This window comes from Cibotium barometz, chromosome 58 (assembly GCF_041138505.1).
Source record: "Cibotium barometz isolate CiBa-2024 chromosome 58, ASM4113850v1, whole genome shotgun sequence".
Lineage (NCBI taxonomy): Eukaryota > Viridiplantae > Streptophyta > Polypodiopsida > Cyatheales > Cibotiaceae > Cibotium > Cibotium barometz.
The window spans coordinates 38,649,264-38,662,106 of record NC_141103.1 but is presented as its reverse complement, the minus strand read 5'-3'; the positions used below and the strand labels follow the sequence as shown (position 1 = coordinate 38,662,106).

At 41.8% G+C, this 12,843-nt stretch overlaps 1 protein-coding gene across 1 annotated transcript; it reads right to left on the bottom strand.

Annotated features, from left to right (window-relative positions):
* Window positions 1-395: 395 nt before the first annotated feature.
* On the bottom strand, window positions 396-5,806 carry LOC147606256 (ubiquitin-conjugating enzyme E2 32-like). Its single transcript, XM_086792353.1, has 5 exons — window positions 5,676-5,806; window positions 1,735-1,866; window positions 1,326-1,410; window positions 1,073-1,236; window positions 396-987 (listed from the first exon to the last, which is right to left on the bottom strand). Exons 1-5 carry the CDS (start codon window positions 5,784-5,786, stop codon window positions 610-612), a joined length of 870 nt encoding a protein of 289 aa, XP_086648479.1. The 5' UTR covers window positions 5,787-5,806; the 3' UTR covers window positions 396-609.
* Window positions 5,807-12,843: the final 7,037 nt, after the last annotated feature.

Sequence of the window (12,843 nt, the reverse complement as noted above, 5' to 3'; positions counted from 1 at the left end):
GACTGTTGTTTTAAGCTGTAAATCCATGGCATTCACATTCCTACCTAACAATCCTGTGACTACGGCTTGTAACTACTGGTTTCAAACAACTGTTGCCTCTCTTTTAGTGCAAACATAATGTAAAGCCACCATCTTGTTTTGGACAATTGCGACAATGAAATGGTTGATGTGGGGTGAGCTGCCTATATAATGATCACATTACCACTAAGATCATGACAAACCCAATTTGAGGGAAAGGGAGGAGTCATTATATGTTGCTGAGATCCCCCTCCCAAGTTTTAAAACCAGACCTACATCTAGATGTGTTTGTTAGGGCAGCATCACGTCTGTCGAGTATACCATCCCTTGTACGCTCTCTTTTAACAATTCGCATAAGCCACACCAAGACAATTCCATACAGAAAAGCTGATTCAGAAAACAGGCACAATACACCAATACTTCCCATAGCTGAAGGTCTAGCAAGTGTATATTTACACCTCATATGAATACACCAGACGATTGCATGCTGCAGTACACTTTTATGTTGGATAATTAATTGTACAACACCCTTTGACACTCTTTATGCAGCCTGAAAACTAATCACCAGTCTCTCAATGGAGTCTTCAGTCGCTACTTGAAGCTGATCCATGAGAACGAATGGTAAAACTTCCTCAACAGCAAAGCCGCTAGTGCTACCACCAGACCAATGGCTAACAATGTTAGAAACTGATCATCAGAGGCTTGCTGCCTTGTGGTAGGCCTAACGGGTGGAGGATTTATCACTGCTCTGGGTTCTGCAATTGGTGCTTCGACATGAGCACTCTCTGCAGGCAGAACAGGTTCACTGACTTGATCTCCATTCAAAGTAGGTGCCTCACTCAGCTCTACAATATCCTTGTTTTCTGATACTTGTATGGATTCATCCCCCATATCAGAACAGGAGACCTCATTATCAGCATCCTGGGGTGCTTGCGCAGCCTTCGTTCTTTGTATCATATGTTCATGTATCTGATTGCAAAATGTAAAAACATGGCATCAGCACAAACTAACATGTCAGAATCTCAATACAATAATCTGGTAGATGGGTCAGCACCTCATCAATCAGTTTCTGCCGTTCTGAGTTTCCATATTTCGGGGGAGCTTCAACTGACTTCAAAGCAAGAGCTTTCCTCTCCTCCTTGGTGAACTCCAAGGACCCAATAGCACCATTTCCCTTGGTGGGCATGAAGGCGATCAAAGCCACTAGAGCAGTTCTGACTGGCATTAAACCAAAAATGTAAGCAAAAAACTTGCACATGCACAAGTTACCTTGAAACAAGATAATCAATCTTAAAAAATAAGAATACCGCTCCAAGATGGTTGCCAATGCTCAGGATGGTATTGCGATATGCTCAAACATATCTTTGTTTGCGTTTCAAACCTTCCATTGGGCTGCAATACAAGACGAAGCAATAAAGATATCCAAATGAGTGCATGTGAATATTACGGGTACAAATATAAGCCACGCATAAGCATACATTATACACACTTACATAACTAATAACGAGGTAAATATAGGAGCAGTGCGTGCATACACTACATGCTTACGTGAATTTACAAGGCGCTCTGCGCTCAACATGGAAGTAAAAGGGAGCAGAGCATGCATACCAAAGCTGTTATACCAAAGAAGACCTTAGACATACATATACATCCAAGGCCTTACAAAAAACTTCTGCTTTAGGTCTTTGCAAAAAGAAAATAGCAAGCCTTTATTACCGTTAAAAGCATGAACGCAGGAGGTTTGAAGGGATATTCAGGAGGGAGTTGAATGCGGCCATGATAGATACCTCCTTCAAACTCAGAATCTTGAGGTCCACGAATGGCAAATTGCCATTCAAAAATATTATCCTGCAACCAAAAAACTCGCATCAGTTTTCTACTGCTATGCAATGTGAATCTATACCATGGTAAGGTTATCTTCACCACCTTCACAAGTCACAATTTTCTAATGTTTGAACAGCTTTAAAAGGAAAAACACCATGCATCTTATGTGGTGCTGCGACAACAAAGCCTATTGAGATACCTTCATAAAATCAAAGTGCGTTACACTATGGTTTGCAAAGAGCATAATCCTTGATGGTAATTCCAATAAATGAAGTAGAAACACAGTAAAACAAGAGAAACCATTACAAGGTGACAATCAGCCCCAAAAACCTTGAATGTGGCGGAGAGCAAAGAGCTCTGCATGCATTCCATAGGCTCAGGAGCAGGAGAGGTAAATAAAATACACCTAAATGGGTACTATAAATTAGGATTGCAGGGGCCAAAGAAGATCTAAAATGAGAGTGGAAATTTATTAAGGGTCAAATGTTGAGATATATTAATTCTTTCGTTTTCAATATGAGACGATTACCTGCACATTCCAAAGATGCTTTAGCTTTCATACAAAAACTTGTACCAAGAGGGCTCAAGCTATGATAGAAAACGTAGACACCAAGAATTACTAAGAGGTGTGGCTAGCCAACTGAGGCTGTCAAAAGACACGGCATGCATTCCAATACGGTCTGAATTAATATCAAAGAATTGGAAAATCCTCTTGTTCTAAATGCATTCCTTCTCCTATACATGTTCTATTCTTCTAAAGCAATTACACATTCACCCAAGCTGGCAGCTTCTTTCTACCAAAAGTAAATTCTCTCTCCCATGCCTGGTGAAGCAAATCGCATCAATCAATCACATGATTTCCACCATTTCATAGGCTAGAAAAAAGCACACATGCACCCCTTGTCATTTCAAAGCCACATGAATATCAGTTGTGTCATCGGATGTGCCCATAACAAACATAACATTTGCAATGGAAACAATAATAAAGCTGATTATGCAAAAAAAATAGACTCTGTTCTTTCATCATCTCTCACATGCATCATCCCCAATTACAGATGCATGTGTCATACTACTTAACATAGTGATGGCAAGTAGGAGCCATATTAGTGAAGGGGCTAGTGTAAGGGCATAGGGGCATGGAAGATGCCTGTAGAGGGTTTTCGAGCCTCTCAATGACAGGCAAGGACCAACAAGGGCAATGCATAGTAGACAGGGGAGGGGAAAATTTTGCAGGTTTCAACAGTTTTGACAAGAAACAGCAAGGAAAGAGCTCATTTAGGGGATACAAAGAGAGAATTTCCCCCACTTTTGGGCTCTCTACAGCAGGCTCACCAACTGTTTGAGGTATTTTGTTTGGTGGCTATGTTTTAACCATATCAAAACTCTTTTGATGTTGCATTTAGGAGATTTCCCCAAAAGAAGGGACACATCCAAGCATTTCCCTCTGGCATTCACGCATTTACCTCATGAAAATCTTTCAAAAGCTCTATTCCCAGCCCGATTTGCACAGAAAAATTAACTCGATTCATCCATTGCACATGAGAGAGGGAGAACAGGGAATGGTGATTCTAAGATCAATTCATCACAATGACAATGAATCACATGCACTAATGATCTCTGTTCGGCTCCAATGTCTTTTGACCCTCCTTTGTCATTTGGCAGCCCCTTGCTGCCCAGTATAAGAAATTAAAATTGTTATGCCCACACAAACGCACATTCTTCCACAAGCAAACTGGGCACAACTTGCAAATAAATAGAGAAGAATAGCCAAGAGTACTGCTCAAAGATATCATTACAACAAATGGCTTTTTCTTCCCACCCGTGCGCTACAAAGAAAGGAGATTCAACGGTATGTGAAGAAAGTAAGGAGACAGAGGCTGTATACACAAAGGATACAAGGGCACACAACCAATTAAGGTAAATGAGTGAATGACAGTAGTCTAAATATAAGCAGTCTATGCTCATGTCCGTACTGGTCGGCCAACCAGAAAGTGGATAATCAAAACAAACATTGAATCCACTCTATGAGAGAATTCTGTGTGATAAATGGAGCTCCTCTGGTTGACTCATAGAAAGCATTTGGGGTTTTAAGTATATACACTATCTTATTTAGAACTAGACATTTAGTGTTAGGTATGAACAGGCAGGTGTCTCATTAAAAATGGGCGATTGGGTAACAGCATGGCTGCCTTGGGCCACACTTGGACATCGGGCTTCAATGGTAGACTAGCCTCTGGCTCGGGGGTGTTCTCGATGGAGCTATCGTTGAGTCATTGACACCATATCTATGTCAGTTTGTGCATTGTAGATGCTATTGGGAGTTAAGGGACTTTTTCATCTGTTTAATATTATAACAAACCTATCTAAGCCATCTCTGACCATCTAGCTTTCAATGAACAGCATTCATAGTCCAAACCAAGTCCTACACGGTGCCTAGGCTGCTCAATCATAGCAACTCATGATAAAGGAAACTTTACAATAAGGAGCTAGCCGATACCATGCTGTTGAAAGTAGAGGGCTTCCAGCACCCTCTTCAGTGTTTGAGCGTTCTCCATATGAATTCATTCAGAAGTCTCTACCCAAAACCCAACAAACTTGAAATTGCCTCATATTACATACATTCAAGTTATCGTCATGGCATCTAATGGCACAATATTTTGCTTGGACAAAACATTCAGATGGGTATATGTTTTATCTGTTTGTGCCTTTAGCTGCATCAAGCATCCTGCCCATCATTCTCAAACAAGGGATGTCCTTGGATTACCCATGATTCCTGAACAGCCCAAAATAAAATGTCACTTCTCTCCCCTCTTTGTGGCATCAAACAGGGGCCCAAACACAAGCTACCCTAATGACTAACCAACAATTGGATATGCATCGCTGTTGTACAATTAGCATGGTAAAGGTGGTACATGCAGGCTACCGACGTGCAGTTACTGGGTTCAAACCCTGGCACATCCTTCAGTACAAAAAAAGGTCTCGTAATGGAGAACAAAATCACAAATCAGATATGTTCTACTTGTTAATCCTTAAATGAGCCACAAATTCCTTGTTTGAACTTCCGATTTCCTTGTTGACCATCTTCAACCTCTTCTTGAAAAGTTTATAATTAAATGCTCTTTGCTACATTTAGATGTGACTCTACCCCCAATCAGATGCATGCAGCAGTTTCCACAAACTACAAAAGTAGAAAAGTATGGGCTAAGAGTTTGCTAGATAAAGAAGCAATCAGTTGGAAAACATACAACAACATCAGAACCTGCATTTGCTTCAATCTCACTCTGTGATAAGAGTAAAGCAGCACTCTTTACAACTGATACCTAACAAAACTATGAGGCCTTAGATCTTTGAAGGGATGGAGTGTGAAGGGATCGATCAAAAAGATAAATAAATCCTGGAGTTAGCATCTTGCACAATGGTAGATTGCAAGTATTGGAGTCATGAGTCAAAGTGATTGTTTGATTTATCACAAAATTCACTTCTCATCCTCAATGCCACACTAACGGCATCCCCACTTGATGCTTTCAGATGCATAACAAAGCATCTGCAAAATTCTTCAAATACTTCAATCCGGATGATTCCGCGCTTCTTGGCAGATACATCCAGACGCTACAATGACATTGACACAAGGGAAACGGCAAACCCCCGGAAAGCAATAAACAGGCCAACCGCAGATGGAGGACACATCTCTTCAGATGCATCACGTAGATTTAGGATAAAAAGGCAAAGCAGGACAAGTAATCTCTGGAACATCTCCTTGCTGGTTAAATACGCAGACTGAAACCCTAATTCGTGCGAAAAAAAGATCGGGCGAGACGAGGGCCCTAGAATACCTCGAGCGGAAGACTCGTGTAGTCATCGCTAGGATTGCTCTGCATCTCCTTGACCTCCTGCAGAATCCTCTTCACGGCAGGGTTGTTCAGGTTGAACCTGGCAGCCGACATGATTGTTTGGCCGCGACAGATCTGCAGAGATCTGCAATAGCAGAGACGGAAACTGATGAAGGGAAAAAAGGGATCTTGGGAGAAGAGAGAATTGGAGCTTCCCCTCAACAACAGAGAGCTTTTAGGGTTTCACCGATGCTTGAAGGAAAACTCTTTACCAGCGGTACAGCAAGTCGGCTCTCTAAAACAAATTTGCTTGTCCACCGGTCCGCCCATTTGGAAAAACTTCAATAATTTATGTGGACCACAGATGTCCCGTGGAGTGAGCTGGCAGCAGCATGTTTTTCATGGGTGTGTGGTGGGCTAGTTATGGCAGCACGTTGGGAACTTGGAGGTACTAGCCGTGCTCACCACACCGTTGGCACGATTCAGCCCGGCGGGCTAGGTCTACTTTGCATTGTGGACTATTTTATGAAACTGGGACAGAGATATGTGTACATGGGTACACAGATGCTGATTGGGCTGATAGTATCTCAGATAGAAGATCTACTAGTGGCTTCATGTTTTCTTTGGGGAGTGCTGCTGTGACTTGGAGCAACAAGAAGCAGCCTACGGTTGTTCTATCCAGTACAGAGGCCGAGTACAGAGGTGCTGCTATGGCAGCATGTGAAAATTCCCATTCAGTACCAATCTCTTGCCCAAAAAAAAAAGAATGTTTAGTTAGGCCCACACCTCCCAACTACTCTCGAGCGGCAACTAGCCTCATCCGCCCCCCCTTTCACAAACATTGGACTAACCATATCATAACTTATTTATTACGAACCTATCACAAGCAAGTTGGTGGTGGCCCAAGTGGCTAGTCAGTTGATTTGGTTGAAAAAGCCTGTTGGGCTAAGGTTTCACATGTTTCGTGGGTTGTTAGACCCATGAATCCCCTTTGTCCACAAGGTGAGTGCCAAGGTTGCCATAACATACACTTTTTTTGCAAAAAGCTGACTGTGAGACGAGCCCACTCTATAGTCGTCCACAAAGTGTGTGAAGTGAAAAAAGAGTCAAAAGGTTAGGCCAGCCAATGCTTAGATGCTATGTCAAAAAGGCTAGGCATCGTCTAGATGTTCATGAACCCTCCTTTGGATCTGGGAGATAGCCTAACCAACGAGCATGAGTTCACCCCCTCCTTCTCACCCACCAAAGCAAACCCCCCCCCCCCAAGATCCTTGCCTTTTTCTTATTAGAATGTTTAGTTGAAAAAGATGATACCCATAATATATATATGTTTGCAAAAAAAAACATTTACTTAGGTGTGTGTATAATATATGGCCCTTTTATGATCTAAACTGTATACGATTTCACTTTGATGAAAGTGGCCTAATTGCCAACTATGTTCATGTCTTACAAGTTCTAAAGGTGATAACCTTTGTGGCTCCTCATGCTCTTCGTGAAACTCCTACCCCTCTATCTACACAATAATCTGGCGGCAGAAACTACACTAAGAGTAGAGTGACTTACTGGGGGCCTCATATCACAATGTCCCAATGCTCGGCTATCCCTGTAGCTCTCCAAGGTCTGACTGGAACAATCCTTACATGAGGATGTGTGTATGATTCCACCAAGGTGTTTCCCTTCATAATTCTCACAAGCAGGTCACATTGTGTGGCTCCCCGAAGCTCTCAGCAAAAGATGTCCTGACTCCTTCATTTATGAAGGCAACCTTTCTATCCTTTTCATAACTTCTAATCTATTTTATTCTCCCCACGTTAACTCGTTCTAAGGTACAATTTGGTTTCATTTTGGAAAGTACTCACAAGCTTGGGTCCACACGGCCATCCACTTTCTAGTGTTTAATCTTTTTCTACTTAGATGAGTTCCATGGACTTAGCCTAGCCCTGTCCAATCCCATGGATCTACCCTTCTGCCCATGGATCTAGCCTAGCCCTATCCAATCCCATGGATCGCTCGACTACCAGAGATGTCCAGTGAAGCAGCATGGAAATGATGTTTTTCATTATCTTTTTTATTCTTAGTTATATAAAACATCATACTTCATGTCAAAAAAAAAAATTGCCAACGAGTGTGTGGTGGGGGCTAGTTAGGGTAGCACGTTGGGAACTTGGAGGTCCCACGTTCGAGCCGTGCTCACCACACCATTGGCACATTAAGCCTGGTGGGCTAAAATTCCCATTTAGTACCAATCTCTCGCAAAAAAACAAAAAAAATAATATTTAGTTAGGCCCCATTCACATCCAAATGTTTAGCCCCACGCCTCTCAACTACTCTTAAGCAGACAACTAGCCTCACCATCCGCCCCCCCTTTCACAAACATTGGATGGACTAGATTATAACTTATTTATTACCAACCTACCACCACAAGCAAGTTGGTGGTGGTCCAAGTGGTGAGGGATATTATATATGTTCAATAATGAAATCCTACATTACAGACATAAATATATGCTCTAGAAGTTTATCTATTTTTTTATTAAGCTTTTGCATACCATGCAGATAATATAGAGTAGTTCTCTCATAGTTATTCATGCGTATCATAGGCTTCTTGCTAGCCTTGTGACTAAAACCAAGCAAAACTATTAGTAATTGTTTTAAAAATGCGGTGTAGAGGTGAGGTTAGGTGGCATAAATAGTTTTAACATTTCTTCCTTCTCAACTAATATAGTGGAGTTCATGATTACTCTACACTAGGATTACAATCGGATGTAGGGCATAAGTGTACATGGTTATATAATTAGTAAGATAAATATCATTAAGAAAAATAGCCATAATTATAGTAGGGTCACCATCCCTATTTGAATTGTGCTAAATTAATCCTACATCCCCCCTTATTAGATCCTCACTTATATCTATACCATACTCTATAATAGACAGAGTATATCTATACCATACTCTGTAATAGACAGTGTTAGTGATAAAAAGAATAAGGTGAACTTTTGTGGAGGGGCCCTTGGAATTACGAGCAGAGAGGCCAGCTATGAGGCACACTCCACGAGCTGCTTCATTCTCTCATTTGGCTCAGTGGTTTGTAGCTCTTGCTTTTGCGCCAACTATTATTATGGTTCTATAATCCTTGCATCTTCCTCATTGAGAAGCACCATGATGGCCACTTCTTGTCTTAAAGTAGGTAGGTATAGTTTTTGTTTGAGATTTGTGCTTAGTTTCTTTCGTGCTTTCTTAAAGGCTCCACTACTTCAACATTAACGATGGGTACCTGTTCTTTCATTGGAGTCTCTTTTCCCTCCACGTTCATGTTACATACCCGTAACGCCGCTAACGGGCGTTACCACAGGAGGGGACGGCCTCTGGCTCACCACCCAGCCATAGAGGAAGAATGAGGATTGCCCCTCATCCCCTAGGCTATATAGTGTGTGGCCTGCCGTCCACACTAGCCTGGCCGCCCATGACTTCGCATGGGCGTCCTCTCCCACTGAACCCCGGATATGGCCATCCGGTCTGCCGTCGGTCACAGGCATTACAGCCTACATGACATTACCCCCTCCTTAAGAGGAGTTTTCGTCCTCGAAAACAAACTGGGGAAACCTTTTGGAAATTGCACTACGGCGTTCCCAGGTTGCTACCTCCTCATCCCTATCTGTCCATTTAACAAGTACCTCCTGGTACACTTTATGTCGGGTTTGTCTATCACGATACTGTAGAATCTTTTCAGGTTCATGTGGTATCTTTGGTGGCTCTATCAAGTCCACCAAAATCTCTGGAGAAACTGCGTTCTCTAACCCGTGAACTGATTTCTTCAGTTTACTGACATGGAAGACAGGATGGACTTGAGAACTCTCCGGTAACTCAAGTTTATATGTTACGTCCCCAATCTTCTTAAGGATTTTAAAAGGACCACAATATCTCGGAGAAAGTTTATTACACTTTCCCGTTTTCATGATTTCTGACTGCGCAGGAACCTTGAGGAATACAAAGTCACCTTCTGCAAAGGTCACCTTTCTTCGTCCTTTATCTGCATAAGTTTTAGCGCGATCCTGAGCGCTACGAATGCTCTCACGTGCGGCTCTGAGCATATCATTCATATCTTCAAGGAAATCCTTGACAGATTGAATCTTCTCTTTTTCTAGGCCTACAGCCATCGGAGATCTCGGCTGGAATCCATACATTAACATGAATGGTGTAAATCCAGTCGCTGAGTGTTTGGAGCTGTTATAGGCAAACTCCAATAAGGGCAAGTACTCTTCCCAATTAGATTGCTTCTTACTAACATAAGAACGCAACATATCCTCTAGAATTTGGTTAACTCTTTCAGTTTGACCATCAGACTCCGGATGATCTGCCGTACTCATACTCAGAGTAGTATCCAACTTTTTGAAGACTTCCCTCCAAAAATGACTGTTGAACTTTCTATCTCTATCTGACACTATATCTGCGGGCAGGCCATATAGCTTGTAGAGATGTTCAATAAAGAGTTTTGCCAACTCTGGCGTTTTTACAGTTTTCTTCGTGGCAATAAACTTTGCCATTTTAGTTAACCTGTCCACTACCACCCACACCGAGTCATTCCCTCGACTCGTCTTGGGTAAACCGGTAATTAAATCCATGGAAATGCTTTCCCATTTCCCTTGAGGAATCTCCCTCGGATAAAGTAGTCCTTCACCTTAAGGCGTTCATGTTTATTGACCTGGCACTTACTGCATTTCAGCACGTAAGTCTGGACGTTCTTAAACAAACTAGGCCAATAAAACTGCCTTTTTACTAATGCATAGGTCTTCTGAATCCGAGGATGACCCGCACTTGGACTATCATGACTTTCTTTAAGAATTTGGGCCCGAAAGTCACCAATAGTTGGTACACATACTCTACCCTTGTAAAGTAAGTACCCATCGCGTCAATGGAGTAATTAGCATATTTCTCCCACCGACGAAGTTTAGCATCATCCTTTGAAACTGTGCAAGAAAACAAAGGTGATGAAGGGCCTATGTCTGAGCTCTTCGGCTCAAAACTATACCCCGAAGACTCGGCTAGCCTCTCCGGACTAACTCTCGCCTCGCTACCCACCGCACCTACGGCCAGTCTCTTCAGACTAGCATTACGTGCTGGCGAGGAAGGTGGGCGTGGCTGTGACAAAGTGCGTACGTGTACAGCACGCCAGACCTCTGTAAAGACAGGATCATGCTCACACAAGCCATGATTTGGTATTTCAACCAAAACCTTAAGGCAAATTTCATGCCTTGATTTTGCATCATGTCATTAGCACAGAAGCTAATGTACTGGAGAGCACTCTAGTAGCGCAAGTTCTTAGACCATGCTACTAGCTATTTGTAGACTACGCTACCATGTTGCTTCACCAACTTTTTAAAACTTCTCCTTGGAAAGCTCTACGGCCATAGGAGAAATAAACTAGAGTCAATCTAATCATGCATCACAAGGATTAGTTCCAAAGCTAAGAGATACTTTCTCTCTTAAAGTAACATCTTTGCACAAGCATATGCTCTAGAATCTTGTTGAGTTTCTAACTACCATCAATCTACGGATGGTTAAACTCCACTCTAACTCAGAGTAAATGTAAGTTTTGAAAATTTCCCTTCAAATATAACAATCAAACTTCCTATCTCTTATGCCATACTATATATGCGGGCAGACCATATAGTATGTGGAGATGTTTGATAAAGATTCTTGCACCACTACGGGTGTCTGGAGTTACATCCAATCACTTACAACTCTTTGTTGCTATTACCAGACACATCCCTTCAAGTATTGTCTGGACTCACACAACTATTCCAGTTTATGTGATATTTGAGGATATCCCTCAAGAAAGGTTCTTGTCCTCAAAAACTTTACTCTCAAGCGACTACGCGCTAGTGTCATAGGTCCAAGAACAAATCTAGACCGTGTTTAATATCATATGTTATATTCTTGAGTCCTTCCAAGAAACTTTTAAACATCTTGCAAACGAAGATGTGGTATAGTGTCTACGCACATATTGTGGTACTATTGATAAACTGCTTTGCAACAGATCAGTGGTTTCACACTTGTAACAAAGTGCTTCATTGTTGCATATTATTATCCTTCATAGGCGGTTACACACTTATGAATCATTTGGGTGGGTTGTACCATCTATCAAGAAAAATTCCAAACTACAAATAACCACATTATCAATCCTCAGATAATGACTGAGCTTTCTGCGAAGCCATAGATTGCTAGATAATTGATGGTAATTACACAAGCCCAATGTCTCATTACATCATACATTCAATATAAATGCAAACATCACAGTACTTCGTGATGATGAACTTAGGAATTTCATCCTATCCCTGTTTGGTGTTGGTATGAAGTATAACTATGAGAACATTATTTGCTGCCTCCTCATTATAGCGGCAAAGCTACCTACCCATCACAGGTGGCAATCTCTACCAAGCTATAACCAATGACAAGCAAATAAACAAGTACTCTTGTAAGAACTTCATAACCATATCTCACACCAAACTCATAATCACTACGGATTAAATGCCAGGGCTTGCAAAATTGAATGTTATCTGATAGGTAGAGGGGATCATCAAACTACGGATGACCTCAACAACTTACTAGGACTAGTGATGTGTAACTTTTAAGTTACTCCACTCTCCTTGCTTATTCCATACCATCGAACAAATCGGTCCCTCGATTTGAGCAACGTCAACATATTTATGAGTACCTCGATACTCATGGATTGTGGTTCGGTAATTTAAAATGTTGATCTAGAGTATCTTTCACTCGAGGATTTAATTTTATTAGCAGCTATGTATTAGTAGTGAGTAACTACGTACCCACTATCATCACACTAGTGAGTAACTACGTACCCACTATCATCACACTAGTAGCTCCATACTAGTCTGTGAGTAACTCTGTACCCAATGGCGTACCTCCCCCGAGTGGGAGTACCATATACAACCATCTATAACAAGATACTTAAGTCACTTGCTGCTAAGAAGTGACTACACAAATTGACCCCTCCATTGCACATTGCAGTACAATGTCTAGTATTACAACACGAATTTTTGGACGTCCTTATCATAGAGGTCAACTTAAAAACTAGTGCATAGGTCTTGTGGAGTCTCGGCTGACCTAACCACACCACTGGTGACTTCCTACAAAAAAATGTGGCGCCGAAGTC